General features: G+C 48.3%; 1 protein-coding gene across 1 annotated transcript; it reads right to left on the bottom strand.

The window, feature by feature from the left end:
- Window positions 1-7,960: 7,960 nt before the first annotated feature.
- LOC144135355 (uncharacterized) lies at window positions 7,961-16,040 on the bottom strand. Its single transcript, XM_077668041.1, has 5 exons — window positions 15,831-16,040; window positions 13,636-13,788; window positions 12,502-12,762; window positions 9,160-9,378; window positions 7,961-8,053 (listed from the first exon to the last, which is right to left on the bottom strand). The coding sequence occupies exons 1-4, from the start codon at window positions 15,981-15,983 to the stop codon at window positions 9,169-9,171; spliced, it is 777 nt and encodes a 258-aa protein (XP_077524167.1). The 5' UTR covers window positions 15,984-16,040; the 3' UTR covers window positions 7,961-8,053; window positions 9,160-9,168.
- Window positions 16,041-17,751: the final 1,711 nt, after the last annotated feature.

Below are 17,751 nucleotides of genomic sequence, written 5' to 3'. Positions count from 1 at the left end.
TAACTCTTTTTATCCAGGCGGCAAGAATTGAGGTAAAAAAACCGAACACCAAGCTTAAGTTTATTCAAACTAATATGGCAGTTCACACATTCCAAATCTTTCTTGCTGTCTTCGCTGCTTTTTGCGGCCCATTCTGCAGCCAAAAATACGATAATATTATCAGCACAGATATCCAATTAGCTGTAGTTAGTGTATCATACATACTTTCAGTACACCCAGAAGAAGCAAGATGCGAGCAGTGAACAACAAAAAAATTGTAGCACAGCGCGTAGGCGACGAAGACAAAATCGGGCTATATACAGTATGTAGTTCTGCTTTAAGTAGAACAGAGTGAGCTGAGGCATCGCCTAGCTTGTGCATTTATTCTTCTCTCCCTTCTACTCCCTCTGGAAACTACTGTTTTAAGTACTCGGAACAGAAGGTATAAAATGGTTCCCAGAATCGAGTGTTCGCCACATGCGCTGAAAATGTTGAAAAATATATTTCTACAGAGCCAAATCATGCTTATTCGAGCTCGGACGTCTCATATGCGTGAGTGCAGCGGAGTTTCTGGGCATTAACTTTCAGATAAAACCAGAAGTGGTGGCAGTGGCCCTCATCCGCATTTTTATAGTGTCGTTGGCTTCTAAAGAGTTGAGAGGCGAAAGCCGACCATTCTTTCAAAATTTTCACTTGCGTGACGACTTCCGGTAGATGTGACGTCACACCGTTCCCGTGGCTATATTTATACCCAAATTATACGTATTTCTGGGGATGTTAAGTATTCATTACGCTTAATTACACATTTTTCTAATTTGACACAAATCCGACGTTTTTACGAACATTCTGTGACAATTTTTACTATGCATCTGGTAGATGTGACGTCACTACCTTTCTGTGGCTATATCGACGTCGCGCTGTTTCGACGCAATTTCGACATTTTTGTCTATAATTAATTTATCTAGAGTCATCAAACCTGTCTTCTAGATTCATTTTTCTCCTCTAACTGAAGCAACCATTTTTTCTCTGGTATCTTGTTCAGTTCCCGAGTTAAACGTGTGACACCCACTGCGAACGGACGACAGTATGAGCCACTAAAGGCGTTCGCCTTAAACTTTATGGTCGATGTGAATCTTTCAATCGTGCTCAGGAGGCGTCCTTGGGCCCATGGGTCATCGAAGCTGCCGGAGGCGTGTGCTTATCGGTCGCAGTGGCGGTGCTCCAGATGAAATTCCCAGAGCTTGAGACCCTCAGTGTCGCCCTCCACCTCGTCGCCTTCGTGCTTTTGGTGGACCCACGCTCGTCCAGGGATGTGATACTGATCGACGTGGCCACCATGCACGTCATTGATCTATTTCCGTCCGGCAGCTCTGTGAAATTCCTTCTTCCGGCCACACTGTACTTGCATGTAAGAGCAAAGCTGAGTCCTTGTTTCGGATAGACATATGGTTGCAGATTGTGTTTCTCTTGACGACGCGCTCAGTTGCGTACAGACTCTGGTGACGGGAAAGCCAAACAATTCAACAGTTTGTATAACGCGGTCTTCAACGGAGGCTTCACCGCGGCGTAGCTAATGGTACCGTATACTTCGTTGATCCCAGCATTGGGCCTTGCCGCGGTGGCTCAGTTCTTAGGGCGCTCGGCTACTGATCCTGAGCTCCCGGGTACGAGCCCGACCGCGGCGGCTGCGTTTCGACGGAGGCGAAACGCTAAGGCACCCGCGTGCTGTGCGATGCCAGCGCACGTTAAAGATCCCCAGGTGGTCGAAATTATTCCGGAGCCTTCCACTACAGCACCTCTTTTTTCCTTTCTTCTCTCACTCCCTCTATCTCTCCCCTCACTGCGTGGTTCAGGTGTCCGCCGATATGTAAGTCAGATACTGCGCCGTTTCCTTTAGCGAAAAACCAATTTTTCTGTTTTCCCAGGATAATATAATAATAATAATTATTATTATTATTTCCCAGGACTGGACACACATGCTTGAAGATGAGTTCTGTTAGCGGTCAGTGCCGTTGGTCCATTGAGTATTAACGCATATTAATGCACTAGAGCTGAATCAGACCGGCATATTTTCACGGTTTATGCGATGAAGTATGGCGTCGATACCACGTGGTGAAGCGTCGCATTGAAACCGCAACTGGCGCTGCGGATCGAAATAATTCAGGACGGAAGTTGTGCACAGCTTTTGACGCTTTTGACACTTTTGAGCTCTTCTGAGCTCCGTATCACTTGTACAAAGGGGCGTGTAGGCGGACAGTGATCAGCAGAAACTTGTATACCGACGAAAGCACGCGGTTCTGTTGTGTTTTGAGGCCAAGGTGCCAGCCCAACTGCATCAATATTGTTCTGCACCGGTTGTTGTCCGCCTGCTTCGATGCGGTGACTAAGATACTTCATCGCTACCTCGCTGAAGCGACATTTATCGGCGTGCAGCTGGATGCCACTTTCACTGAAACGCTTCAGCACTGCCTGCAAATTCGAGTCATCGCGTTTATTGTACGCTATCAGCACATCACCGAGATACGCTCGAGCCCCGACAACTGTTGAAACACGGATTCAATCTTGGGTGGCGCTGACGCGATGCCGAACGGTAACAGATTGTAACAAAAAAGTATCTTGCCTTTTTCTTAATGACTGTCAGCATTCGACGGTCCTCGTCCAACACGATATGGTTTTAAGTGTCATGGAGATCTAAAATGCTGAGCTGCTGTCATCTGAATAAGTTGGCAAGCTGCTCAGTAACGGGAAGGGGATGCTGTTCGATCTCGCGCACCGGGTTAAGTATTAGTTTAAAATCTCAATGCGCACTGACCCATCCTTCCTTAGGACCGGTATAAAGGTAGGGTTTTGGGAATGCTATACCATCTGCTTTCAGCCCTGGACCTTTCTTGCCTTGGAAAAATTGGTGAACGGGTCCACTTTTAAGATGTATCCATGCTGGCGGGCCTTTAATAAGTCCGGTATCTTTTCATCTACGCCATAATCTGCTGACACTTTTTAGCCAATTGTGCGTCCCTTTAACGCTTACAAATCCAAAAATTGATCTGGTCTGAAGAGGGTAATGAAGCCACCCCAGCCTGTAAAAAATTTGGTCTTTAAAGTCTTTTTGTAATAACTATGACAACCCTTGCTTGCAGGCGCGCGCACGTGAGTGCTGCCTCCTGGCGGGGAAGCTGACGGCTTACGCGGCCCGCCTGAACCTTGGGCTGGCCGTGTTGCTGTCGTTGTTTTCCACCGTATGGAACCGCATCTACTCTGCGTCGCAGCACCACCCGAATGTGTTGCAAGAGGCGCAGCATGTCCCGCCGCCCCAGCAGCATGCCCTCGACCGGCGTAGAGGATGACCACAAGACCTAAGTGAGTTTGTATTAACAGAACTTATTTTGAGTGTCAGCTGCTTCCTACCGGTTTAGTTGTAAACTATGATCACGCCATGTGGCACGCCCCACGCCATGTGACACGAGTATGGCGTCAGCTAAATGTGCGAGTAAGAGCAAAGGAAAGGCTGTAAACAGATACTTGCCTTGGGGCTTCAGCTGCGAGTTAATATAACTGCTACACCACAGTGAAACGGGTTAAAGGCTAATCGGTCATGGGACCACTGACGGTGGATTTGTGACTTTAGCCATGTGGTCACGTCTTTTCATGCGGATGTTGACCGCGGTGGACAGAATTTTCATCGATGCATGCAGGGCGGAATGCTCGGCTAAAAAGTGCGTTCGACTTGTTCTTCGTGATCACATGAGAACTTGTTGAAGTCTGAGTTCCTGGGGCAAAGACACCACACTGACGGATAATTTGCTCCCGGGTCGACAAAACAAGCACAGGAAGTGTGGGAGCCGTGCCCACCACTGTGTTGTGCATGGGGGGATAGTAAGGGGAGTGCTCAGAACCGCGGCGAATTCTTGCTACGGGCCAATGATGCCTATCTCAACCGTTGCAATGTACCTGCACAAAGTGACCCTCAAACACGCTGAAACGTCACATGTGTGTTTGCCAGCGCCCAAACACAGCCTTAAACTTCAAGTCAAATGGCATCCGCATTTCGAGCTGAAAAGTATTCGGGTCGATGAGATTTTTTTTGACAACGCTTCCAACAAGACAGCGTACTTGACGATGATAAATTTTAATGGTAAAAGCAAACATTCCGCCAAAGAGCGCCGTAACTCAAGGATTTTTTTATTTTCACAGGTAGATACTAAAGCCCCAATCAATGTCTTATCATTTGACTAACAGTGTTATGGCACTTGTAATGACAGTGTTATGACACTACGTTATGACACTAACTAACGCTAAGAAAAGCGTGATTTTAACAGCTCTCGTAGTCGTGTCTTAAAAGACTCCTGTGTACTTACCAGCGGCAACTTTTGCATATATATTAAACCTCAGCCGTTCCTAGAAAGTTTAAGGCCACTCAAATTGCATCTGGTTGAGCAGGGATAATTTTATGGCGTGGCCTACGCTTCGAGTTTCTGATTGGTAAGAAGGCCTTGTCATTCCTACAGCGCCTGGGATTCTACTTCTTCTGCCAAGAAACCCTGTGGCGATTAATTTTTGACAGGCTCTGCAAGAAAACGTGAGGCATGATTGTATACAGGTTCGAGCTGCCACCGCATATTAACGTCGCTGTTGAGTGCTGCCCTGAATTTAGTTCGTTTGGAGTCCGACTGCAGAGTGTAAGGTGGTACATACAGACCGCCGATATGGCTTAGTAGTTTTCACTTCCGGTCCCTATGCGGGAGGTGAGATGCTCGGTACCCAGTTCTGACAGGCACATCCCCGTTTTCATTTAGTACAAGCGTTCTCCTGACCTGGGCTTTGGAAAATGCTTTTGAAATGCTTTGGAAAAGTGGCCTTTGATCCTGCCTTGTGTAGGCAAATCTTATTGTTTCGTGGCGATCTTTTTCTTTAACTTCCCTTGGCGCCATTAAAGTTATCAATCATCATCTCTACGGTGTTCCCTCTTGACGCAGGTTCGCACCCGGTGTCACCTGGTGCCCCGACGGCTGCCGCCTGGCTCCACTGCAACGAAATTATGGCCATGGTCTTCTACGGGAACGCAACGCTGTCAGCGGCGATAATTTAGGGGGAATAAACTCTTTACAATTGTGTGTTCATTCGGTGGCACTACTGATACCGAGGATTGTAAATTGTGAAGAATTTTACGATTCAGAGAGGGAGCCCTCACGTCATTCGCAAACTACTGGCCCATTTTATAACCGCTTAATGCCGGCGTATTGCATGCAACACAGACTCTAAACGGTGCCTTCCTATAGCTGCTGCACTTCGTTCCAAACAAATCGCAACCTGTGGTGTCTGTTTCATTACACTCTTTACACCAGAGCGAAAGTTCTGGTGGCATTAATAGGTAAGTTGCAAGTTCTGGGGTTCATTGTCCTGAGACGACATCTATGAGTGATGACATAGTGGATTGCTCCGGATTACTTTAGAACACCTGGGGTTAAACTGTGCTGTGACCTGGCGCAGCTGACAGTCCAGTTTTGCGTTTCGCTTCCGTGGAAAAGCAGACACCACGGCCGCGATTGAATCCGGCTCCTCTAGCTGAGTAACCGGGCGCTGTAACCACGGAGTCCCAGCGGCTGGTGTTCTAAGAGGATCAAGAAATTTCCTGGCAATAAATGATCTGCGCTCTGGTTCTATTTTTCACAAGCATGTAAAAGTGTACTATAACGCAAGCTCTAAACTAAATTACTAAAAATTTGTAGAAAAGCCATATATAAAGCGAGGACTGCATGCAATAAAATGGAAAGCCGCCGCATGCGTTCCCGACCGGGGCCGTGCCGCGACTCCAACAACTCCAGACCACTCGGTCTCTAACTTCAATTAGCTCTCACCGATTAGTGTGCTTAGCCGATAAGCATAACTCCACTTTTTTTTGTAGCGATAGCTACGTTACGGTAGCAATTCGAGCCTTCGGCGTTGCGGGGCCGTGGTTGTGATGGCGCCGCTACCCTGTGGCTGCGCCGCCAAGCTGTCACGTGGTTTGTCACGTGATGCCGAGCAGCTGATGCGGCGCGGCGCCGTGGCTGATCACGTGGTTCGTCATGTGGTTGGTCACATGACCAAGTTCTATTCTGCCAGCTGTAGCTATCACGTCACTCCAGGTTTAACCTGAGCTAAACCACCGACAATTTTTTTGTCATTTGGAATCATACGAACATAGAGTAAAATGCTGTTGCTCCGCGAGAAGGGGGACGAAACGAAATGTATGTCGGTGTGCTGTCGCCGCGGCTTGGAATTCATATTGCAACCCTGGGGCCAGAAGCCGAACGCTGAAAACACGGAGCCGCCCCCATGGGTTGAAGGTGGAATGTGTTCCGTAAGCAGCCGAACGCTGAATGCCCCACCACATCAATGTAGCTTCGCAGCGTTTAATGCAAAATTTTCTGCCGTGTATATCGCTTACACTTAATAGGCGCCTCGTGCTTAAAAAGATTTCTTTGGTGCAGGGAATCACTCTGACATTGAAATGAGAGAATATTTTTAAAAGTTTTAAAGCGTGCTCGTGGTCTTCAGTTAAACCGCCCACAGGCGGCATGGGGTCGATCGAGCTCGTTGGCGCACAGTGCTATAGTGATGATCAACCTGCGTCCATGTTCCCCTGGAACTGCCCACAGCGCAGTATGCGACAGCTGCACGTGACATCGTAAACAGACCAACCCAACTAGCCTACCGAGTTGTGGCTGAGCTGTAGCCCGATTGGCTAACGAGAAGTACTGCTTAAGTTAATAGAGAGTTCGCGAGGTTCAAATTTGTAAACGTCCGATCATTAATAATAATAATAATTGGTTTTTTGGGTAAAGGAAATGGCGCAGTATCTGTCTCATATATCGTTGGACACCTGAACCGCGCCGTAAGGGAAGGGATAAAGGAGCGAGTGAAAGAAGAAAGGAAGAATGAGGTACCGTAGTGGAGGGCTCCGGAATAATTTCGACCACCTGGGGATCTTTAACGTGCACTGACATCGCACAGCACACGGGCGCCTTAGCGTTTTTCCTCCATAAAAACGCAGCCGCCGCGGAGGAAAAACGCTAAGGCTGCGTTTTTATGGAGGAAAAACGCTAAGGCGCCCGTGTGCTGTGCGATGTCCGTGCACGTTAAAGATCCCCAGGTGGTTGATCATTGCCGCTAAGAAATTAGCGCTTTCGAAACTATCACTGAAATTTGATCCATTAGTGGCTGATGCAGCAGTTACGCGTAATTAACGCACTGACAACGAGTTCAGTAAGCGTACTCGCAAGGCACAAAAAAATGCAGTCAAAGCAAGAAGTGCCGGTACGGAATGTGGCACCAAAGATGCCAGTCAACTCCAGAAAGCTTCGCACCACCGAAAATTTCCGTTCAGTAGCAAATACATTGCGCCTATTGAACGTTGGCCGTTTACGGACGGGAAGCGAGAGTGTTGCGTTCATATTTCGCCGAAAATGAACAGTTTATTTTACGTTTACAATGTGATGGGGAACTGACATTGAATAGCTAACCTGAATGCTGAGGCCAGTAGTGTCATTATGCGATTCATTTCAAAGAATTAACTTTAACTGCCAGTCTCCTCATCGATTGGGAAGACTGTTCTCCGGTTCTCTCTGTTTTCACAAACACTGGAAGTAATATATGGTTTATAGAATTTCAAAAACGCTGTTACCCTCGGCGCTGTGACACAACAAATTTTCTGTACATTGCGCCAATATACATGCTCCTTTGAAGAGCCTTGAGGCAAAGCAACGTCTCCAGTGAAAGTAGCTCGTTGAATTAGAAAGTACCTTGTGAAAAACTTAAATGGATATTCTTTACTGTGAACCATACGCTTCCGAATAGATAAGCGGCTGTTGTGGGACACGGCCGGTTGCCTACTACTTCTCACCTTCCAGTTAGTGATAACTCCAGTTAGTGATAGCACCGCACTGATACCCCCAACAATATTTATTGAAATAAATATTTATTGAAAGTGGTGATGGTTGCAGCTGCTGTGCGTCGTGTCCTTCCTTTGTCCAGGGCCCCAGTGATTACTGCTTACATCTTGGGAGATGGTGAGCAGCACCTCCTACAGCATATCCTGTAGTGCCAAAGGTATAGAGCAGCAGAGTAAATCAATATAGTAATAATAATGCAATCATGCGAACCGCAATAAAATCGATGACCTGGCGACTCTAAAACAGAGCATTCCCACGCTCGAAACGTCTAACAGAAGCAAAGTATGAGAGAAATGAGGTAATTACAAATTATTGATCAGTTGAATGAAGCGGACTCATTACTCTAGTTTTACTGATGTGATTCCATCTACTTCAGATATAGTGGGACGTCTTAGAGTGTTTAGATCTGTCTGTATGAGTCTATGCAAAAAATAATACCAATGCCGAACTATAATAACTAATAATTGCGTTAATATTAGACGCCAGGTCGATTGAACAGCATGGTTCTGAACACTCTGACATAAGAAATTTTGCCCCTTTTTGGTTGCTTTGTTGCTTACCATAGCCAACTTCGTATTTTTCTTTTTTGGTCTGAAAGAGCCAATTTGGTGAACCTTGATTTCAATTTTAGTGCACGTGTGGCAGGTTATAGCACATCAATATTATGTAATTATAAAAGATCACTCAAACATTACTGGGCGCTAAGTAACAAAATATGGCGTTTCCTCCTTGTCGTGTTTTGGCCTTGTCTCCGGTCACTATCTAGCACACCCAGAGTACATCTGTTTTCCTTAATTTTATTGCTAATTTTGCCGACTTTGGAGCAAATTATATTTCAGCGCGTTATCTTTTCCTCAATGCACATAGACTTGGGCAAGTTGGCAAGACATCTATGCGAAAACGGAGGGGGGGGGGGGGGGGATGCACAGTAGTCCAGTATTTCACTTGAAGCGTAAGAAAAAGCCATGGGGTTCGATGTCAGCGGTCACATCACGAATTATTTGTAGAAATCATTTGATTGCAATGTTGCAGTTAAATTGGGCCTCATGGCCCAAGCGAGTATCTTGTTACCGCATTTCCTTAATTCTTCCTCGCACATTAAGCCGACGCCATGACTCGTGTCCCATTTAATGGAGTTATTACTTTTCTTTCGCGTGCCTTGCTCAAGCTTGTTCTCTCAAGTTTAAGACACAACACGTAGCAAGCAGCATACCCTCAGCACAAAATATTTTAAGAGAAACGAACTTACGCCTTGAGGTCACCCTCTATGACGGTCGAGGATGGCATGATGTGGAGGCGGGCCGACATTCTGCGCCTGTTGCAACACATTCGGGTGGTGCTCCGGGTTGAAGTAGAAGCGGATCAATACGCTAGCTAACAGCGACAGCAGCAAGACCAGCCTAAGGGTAGCGCAGGCCGCGTCGGCCGTCAGCTTGCACGACAGCTGGCAGCACTCGCGTACCTGCGACTGCAAACAGTGGTACCCATAGTGGTTACAAAACAGTCACAAACAGCGGATTGCTCAGCCTATGGTGCTTTTGTTACCGTCTTCACCTGTTTGTAAGCGTTAAAATATACTGCTCAGGTCTGGCAGTTGCAACAAATGTAGGAAAAAATATTTCGGCACCATCGGTCGCACAGTTCTTTGTATTGACCTTGATCAGTGGTCCACGCTACAGGTCACTCTCTGAATTTGAAAACATGCGACGCCTGCTTATGAGACATATCTGGTTGAAGACATGCGTGGCATGATACAAAAATTCAATTAAACTAAAACAATATGTTTGGGAAAGCGCAAGAAAGCAGGGGGATATTAGGATGATGAAAGGAAGAAGTTGCTTATAAGTTGAGCCCGCTTATAACGAACATGAGCATCAAGCGGCGTCCGTTCGTTGTATCCTGAAGTTCGTAGTATGTAGACCACAGCTTTAAAACAGTTGCTTGTAGAAATACAATTTTTTTATTTGCGAAAAAGTCCGTGATGGCCGTCTGTTTTTCCAGCGCAGGTCCGATGAGGGAGGTTTCCAGCTTATTTAAAGCCGAAGCGTGCTCTTCGCCGAGGCCCTTGGCATAGACAAGTTCTCTGAGGCTCTTTATGTAGCCCATTGCTACATTCTCGCTTATGGGTGTTGGCTCCGATGTTTCATCCTCATCTGATTCCTCCGCGTTACTCTCGTCCCGCACTTCAGAAACGACGCCGGCGCCGACGCCGGTGTCGGCGTTGTCAATGTCATGACCCCCCCCCCCCCCCGTTCCCCCCCCCTCCCCCGTTCCCCCCCCCTCCCCCATGTCTGAGTCGACAACGCGCTGCCACAAATGGCCGCCGGGCTGGTCACCCTCCGAAGCATCAGGATCGGCATCAGACACTGTGTCGACGAAACCGGCCTTGCGGAAGCAGCTCCGCTCGCCAGTGGCCGTCACCTCCGCCAAGGCCGCTTTGAGCTCCAAGCAGGGCGCAGGGAACTGCTTATTATCGACCGGCTTCATCGCACACCGGACGGTGGCTCGCTGCTGCAGCCTATGCGCTCGCACCCGTTCTCACGAATGGGCGCGGCGCTGCTCGAGTATGAGCGAGTATGAGTATGACTCAAGGCCCACCCCCCTACGGCTCCTGCGCGCCCTGGCCTGCTGCCTCGGAGGTAAAGCGAGAGATCGTCGGCCTCGCGGGAAAGCGGAGCACACCCCTCTGTGCTGTGCAGCAGCTGGCCAGAGCCGTCATACACGAGGAGATCCAGGACCATCTCCTCGTGTACACCGACGGCTCAGTGACTCGAGACAGCTGCTCTCTTGCAGCGGCGGCTACCATCCCCGCCCTGCGACTGCACAGCTATCAACACGCAACCTTCCTGGGCTCCTCCACCACGGCGGAGTTGATGGGGATCCGGCTCGGGCTGGACCTGCTGCTCACCCTCGGCCCTCCGCCGCCCAGGATTCTCTGCTGTGCGACTCCCTCGCCGTCCTCAGCCGCCTGCAATCCAACGGTTGCGGTACCCCACTAGTGCGGGACATTCGAGCGCGCATCGAGCGCCTCGCGCAGAGAGGATGCGCCGCGCGTGCACAGTGGGTGCCCGGTCACTGCGGCATCTGCGGCAACGAAGAAGCTGACGACCTACCGACCGCCGCACATCAACTACCTCTCAGCGGTCGGCCCCTTGCGCTGGAGGACGTGCGTGCGGTCATCCAGGACATCTCTGAAAGCAGCAAGCACACCGGCCCACGCATCGTAGGAATTGAGCGCATCGACAGCATCACCGGCTGTCGCGCACTTACGCGAACGCAACGTGCAATGATCGTCCGCGCTCGCATTGGATGCGGGTAGCCCGGGGAACGACAGGAGCATCACGGAATCACGACGAGTGATGTGTGTGCGAAGGATGCGGTGCTGTGGAAACACTTGAGCACCTGCTCCTTCGCTGTGCCACGGTTGCCGATACTCGTCGCGATATGCTTGCGGCGTATAGGGCGATGGGCATACTACCGCGCGCCAGACAGTGCGCGCACCCGTGAGCGAGCCTTGGTGAGCCTCTGTGCATTCCTCGAACAGACGGGCGTGACGTCCCGTCTGTTCTCCGTCAGGTAGTTACGCGCAGTGACGGAACGCTACGTGAGTTCTACTTTGGACGATTAACAACTGGACGCCCCTGTCCAATTGTAGTCAACTGTCCGCGTGTGTTTTTATTGCGCCATCATTAACTAACCACGTGCTCAACCTGTACACGTTTCCTATTGTGGAAATAGATTGTGTAATTACCTCTCCCCCTATCCTGTCTTCCTGTCCCCTCCCCTCTTTGATTTCATTTCTCCATTCTGCCTCCTATCCTTTATTTTCGCTGCCCCAGCTCAGGTGATTCAGTATCGACGGCAGACGCCAGGGCTAGCAAAAATTTTTTCCTTTCTTTTTTTAATATTTTAATAAACCACTTAAAATATAAAATGTATAAATAACAGCGTGCATAAAATGCGGAGGTGACACGGTGGCCGTATCACAGTCGTTTCCCTTGGGCGACGAGTTAGAGAATCTGGCGGCGGTTCACAGGCGGTATCGACCGAAAAAGATCAATTTCTCGCTACGTGTAATCTGAATATTTAGGAGAAAGAAATTGGCGCAGTATATCTCTCACATATCGGCGGACACCCGAACCACGCCGTAAGGAAAGGAATAAAGGAGTGACTGAGAGAAGAAAGGAAGAGGTGCCGTAGTGGAGGGCTCCCGAATAGATTCGACCACCTGGGGACGTGCACTGACGTCACACAGCAGGTGACTGCTAAACGGAATTGGCTTTCTTTGTCCTTTAATTGCGGTCGTAAGAGAGAGAGAGAGAGAGGCCAATCTACACTGGTTAAGAGGAGGTCCATACTGCCACTCCATCACGCCCAATCACGCACGTCTTTAAGCACGCCTATCCAATCCTGTGGCCAACGAACTTGTCGTCGTGAAGCTTCCTACGACGATGGCATCATGCAGATCGTTTGGCTTTCCCTTCTCTGAGTCACCGCACAACGCAGCTCAGAACAAATCTGCGCACCCTGATGTTATACAGATTTTGGGGCCTTATTTATGTCCTTGCAAATACAGTGGTCAAGCTCTTACATGTTTGGTCAGCAAGTCCTCCGGCGGGAATAATTGCGCAGAGTCGACGAAGGGAAAGAGGTCGATCGCGTGCATCAAGACCACGTCCACCAGTATCAGATCCTGGGACGAGTACGGCTCCACCAGAAGCACGAAGGCGGTGATGAGCAGCGCGGCAGTGATGGTCTGGAGCTTTTGGAATTTCATCTTGAGAACCAAGGCCGCGAGCATCAAGCACAGGCCTCCGGCAGCTTCGTTCATCCACGGGCTCAGGTACGCCTCCTGAATGCGGTGTAAAGAAAGGATTCCCGTCGACGTTGAAATGATCCGCTCTCTAAAAAATTGCCAGTGGCTTAAAGTGGCTACGCCTGGAATTCAGCGAAAATCAAGGACGCTTGCCAAGCGTCTGAGGCTCGTCCTGGAAGCTCCGCTACACGCTCGCGACAGCCGTTCTATATATTCCCACACGACCACGTGGCTATGACCTGGTATCCCATGGTCTTACGACACCCCCTTCGGACGTCATCACGTGGCTTCACATCACCCCATCGGATGTTCTTAAAGTCAAAAGTGAACCCAAAGGTCACCCAATCACAAAGATAAACGAAAGGTCATGGGTCAAGGTCAGGGCTCAAGGGTTCGACCCCATAACTGTACCACATATGGTCGGCTAACGTGACTGGGCTGACGGTCGTTCAAGGTCATTATCCGGCCTACGCGATGACGGCTTTGCCTAGCTTTGTGAAGCTTTCGCTTCAAAATGCGGCTCTAGACTGCTGCCTTCGTTTTTTTAGCTGGGAGTAGCAACCGCATCTTCGTGCCTAGATAGTTCTCTGTAGTAGTATAAGCTTTCCAGCTGAGGCTGGGAACAGTCGTTTCCTGGAGGAGTGTCCAAGCTTCCGTTCGTAGTACATGAAACAGCAGCTTGTGAAGGGAAGTGTGAAAAGAGAGAGAAAAAAACGAATTTGCCGGGATGGCGAGTATTATAAATGAACTAAACCTACTAGAATTTTATCAGTTAAAAATAACGCATCGTATTTTAAGTTTCAATGCAGGCAGTAAGTGTCAATGCAGGCAGGCAGTAAGAGACACGTCATCCAGTTGAACGTACTGCTCTTTCTAATATATTTTCGTAGGGCTATCGGGTTTTTTTACCTCTAATCTAGCCGCCAGGACGGAAGGGGTTAGGCAGTAATCCTCAACCGCCAGGGAGTCTTCCAGGCTTCGGTTGTGCTGCGCACAGGTGAGGAGCGTCTCGTTGGAGTACCGGCACTCGCCAGAGGTCAGGTGGCTGCATCCCGTCATGGGCTGAAGAAAAATTAGGAAACCACATTAGGAGCCTTTGATACATAAAATTTGCTCTTATATTAAAAAAAAAGTTCTGCTTTATGTCAAGTGTTATCCAGCACACCTCCGTATGGTGGTTGGATGACATCATAAACCGTCGTCCAGGAGGGAGGACATGTACGTGAACAACATAAAAAGCTTCTTCGTAGCTAAATAGAAATAGAGAATACAGGGTTTCTAACACTGGTGGGACAGCCGTGTGTACCGTCAAAAATCAGAAAGCCACTCACCACCGTTTAAAGCAGCACCGACGCTTAATTTTATTGGCGCATTAGGCCGCAGAAAGATAGGTGGGCGCAGGAAATTAGACATAGGAGAGGTTTTTGCCCTGCAGGGGGCGTAGTAAGGCTAATGATGATTATGATGTCATTTATATTTGCAGGTGGTATAGGGCTCGAAATATTACTTACATGGATCACCAAGCTGAGCTCGCCTATCGCCGTTAAGTACTTTATAATTGACCCGCCGTGGTGGCTCAGTGGTTAGGGCGCTCGACTACTGATCCGGAGTTCCCGGGTTCGAACCCGACCACGGCGGCTGCGTTTTTATGGAGGAAAAACGCTAAGGCGCCTGTGTGCTGTGCAATGTCAGTGCACGTTAAAGATCCCCAGGTGGTCGAAATTATTCTGGAGCGCTCCACTACGGCACCTCCTCTTCCTTTCTTCTTTCAATCCCTCCTTTATCCCTTCCCTTACGGCGCGGTTCGGGTGTCCAACGATATATGAGACAGATACTGCGCCATTTCCTTTCCCCAAAAACCAATTATTACTTTAAATTGAAACTTTCTCTCATGCTGCCTCGGTTTCCTTGGCTCTGTAACGTCAAAGCTCTGTATTGATCACGTGACGCATGAGGAAACTGCGATATAATGGCTGCTTCATAATTGATTGTAATTCGGGCTCTTGAACGTGAACCACTGTTCGGCTGTTTAAAATGAAATCGAAACAGCGTAAGAGAAAAATCGTTCCTATATACCAGAGCCCTATGCATCTTTACAATGAAGAATACAAGCACGCCAAAATTAGATGTCTACACACCTTTATATTTCGATGTGCATATGTTTATTCCGCGAAGATTTCACAACCAAATGCAATCCCAAATGTGAACGGCGAGTAACCCAGCTGCCACCATTTATCCTCTAAATAACCAAAAGGAGAAAAAAAAAGGAATTTCGCTTAAAAAAAAAGAAAAAGGAGGAGCGGTATAAGTCTCGAGCTTTCTTTCTCCGGTGGTTTAGTTCACCGGGACTGCATAAATTAATGCGATAACGTTAAAAGCACCATTACCCGGACAATCTGACGTCGGCGTTGTCGGCGTTGTGAGCGAAAAATAGGGCGGATTAGAGTGGCCCAGGTGGCCACGTGACATTTCGGTGTCACCACAGCTGCCCAGCCAATAGTGAGAAAACTCACCACCGTGGCACGTGGGGTGGCTGTTAAATTAATAAATGAAGAGAGGTTGCTCGGGGAAAGCAGCTTGGGTCTCGCAAGCCCCACCGTTGGAAGCGCCTGTCATCTCGGGACAGTGGCGCATCCATCAACCGCTGCACCATTGCAGAAGGAGTGATGTGAGGACTCCCAGGGATCTATAAATGTGATGTTGCGAAACTCATTACCACTATCGTGACATATCCGTTAGGCGGAGATCAAATGTCCCCTCTCATTTTTGCAAGGTCTGTGAAGTGGTGCGTCCCCAAAGTTGGAGTGGACAAGTTCATTCATGGACGAACGCAGTGAGCATTCATTCGAAGGCACAAAAGGAAACAATCGTTTCCAACTTTTTGCGTGTTCAACAAAATTCGAACAGTCCAAAAATCAACCCCCGTAGCCTATGACCTGAGCATAGTGCGCTCCAGCCCGAAAAGACCGGTTTTAGTGGAAGCTATCTTCGATCAAGGCTGTACCGCGTGCGAGGCCTGAATAACCAAAGCAAAGCTTGGGCACCTCCATTTGTTTGCCCTCCTTGGGGTGCACAAAGACAGAAATGGTTTCCTGCCAGCTTACGTGGGCGCAGACGGTCGCCAGGCTTGGAAGTGGGCCGCAGAAAGCCGCGTCGTACATGGCCACCGCAGTCACGATCACAGTGGCGAGCACCTTGTAGAAGAGGATCACAGGCAGCAGGCAAACCAGGGACACCACGAGTACGTGGCGCAACATGCCGCAAGCTGAGGGGCAGCAACCAAAGGTTAAAAAGTAGAGCTGGTTGGACTGCTGGCAGCGATGGAACCACTTCGTTCTTCTTAGATCGGACACGAGACGGCGCACCACCTGGAGGACAGATGGATCGCTGCTTCAATGGATTTGATGGGAGCAGTTCTTGTTGAGACAGACGCGGACCAATTTAGCGTCCAAACCTTTAAAAAAATTTAGGGGGGGGGCACTTTGTCGACCTAAACTGCGGTGAGGCGAAAGCCTTCAGCGCGGTGCATGCTGCTTGTGTCACTGATGTGTCGAGACACTGGAGGGCGTTTGGGATGCATCCGTCTGATTCGACGCCTATCCGCAAACACTCTCCAGCGTCCTTACGCTAGACAGAATATAAGTTGAGGCAGAAAAATGAACAAGAAAAAACACTCTATCGTTGACTCTACAATTGCCCATATTACTTCTTGTGCATCGGATGCCTTGATACCGAGAGTGCTGTAGTTTAGGTTCTGCTACATTTGCAGCATTGGACTTGCGAAGCTTATATTATTTGTCCATTTTTTTCTTGCAATGCAGGTTTGGCCTTCGTTGCGACATGGTACGCCTGCACTCCTGGTTGGCCCCATCCCCAAAAATAGACTCTTTGTCGGCTGCGGGCTCCCTAACAGCACCCGCTGAGGAAATTATCGAACTTTTTTTAAAAAAATAGCAGTACTGCCGTCGTTCTTTCAATCGTTAGTAATTAGTGTGAGCAACGAAATTATGGGGTTAAACAAGCGGTCATGCATGGAGGGACTTTTGGTGTCGAGCTAGAGTGGCGCAAGAATGATTCAGTGTCGCGTCCAGTTTTCTAGACTCATATGGCCCTAGTACTCGTATCATGCGCGGCGCAGCATCCTGCATTTGTTTCCATATTATTTATTTATACATAATGTATACTGCCTCTATCGCTATCCTTTCTCACTGTCACCCCCTTTTCTTTGACTCTCCCTGTCCTTTCCCTGTCCTTTTAAACTCGCTAGTCGTCCCTCAGGTGCTTCAGGTTCTGATGGCTGATGCCGCGGCTAGCAACTACTTTTCCTTCCATTGTTATTTTATTAATAACTAGCCACTACTTACGTATGGCCCTCGCCACCTAGAGTCCAAAGTTGGACTGAATTTCAGTACATACAGTAAAATAATGAATTTCAGTCTGTGCCGTAAAATAGTCAACATGTGAATCCCAATAATAGTTCATACGCGAACAAAAGCAGTTTTCAAATAACTTACATTAGGGAGTAAATAAGTAAAAAAAAGCGAATAACCATTAACGCTCTCGCGTCATACCTTTAGGGTGGACCTTAAGTGTCCCCTCAATTTATATGGCTCACGTGCAATAGAGCCATATGTTTGAACCCTGACTTTCGTTATTAGCTGTCTCGTCATACGCTTAGGGCAGAGCTTAATTGTCGCCTTATCTAACCTCCTCATGAGACGTATCAGTGAGCAAGACCTGCGCACCTGGACATCACCAGTTAATGCTAGTTGTCAACCGCCCCTACAAAAAAAATTAACTAATTGGCGATCCTCTGACCTTCTGAAGTCTGATCTTCCTTTATTTTATCTTACTTTCATATATATTGCATTATATATGAAAGTACAAGATATGGAAAGTTTCGAGTACTATCGAAGCAGAACACGGCCGTAACGATTTTCTCTAGGGTTCGGAGCATCTCGTTGTTGGGCTGGTAACGGTGTTTTTTAGCCAAGCTCGCAGTTCTTTGTCCGGTCTACTGAAGCT

This window comes from Amblyomma americanum, chromosome 5 (genome assembly GCF_052857255.1).
Source record: "Amblyomma americanum isolate KBUSLIRL-KWMA chromosome 5, ASM5285725v1, whole genome shotgun sequence".
Lineage (NCBI taxonomy): Eukaryota > Metazoa > Arthropoda > Arachnida > Ixodida > Ixodidae > Amblyomma > Amblyomma americanum.
This window is presented reverse-complemented; position numbering and strand designations above follow the sequence as displayed.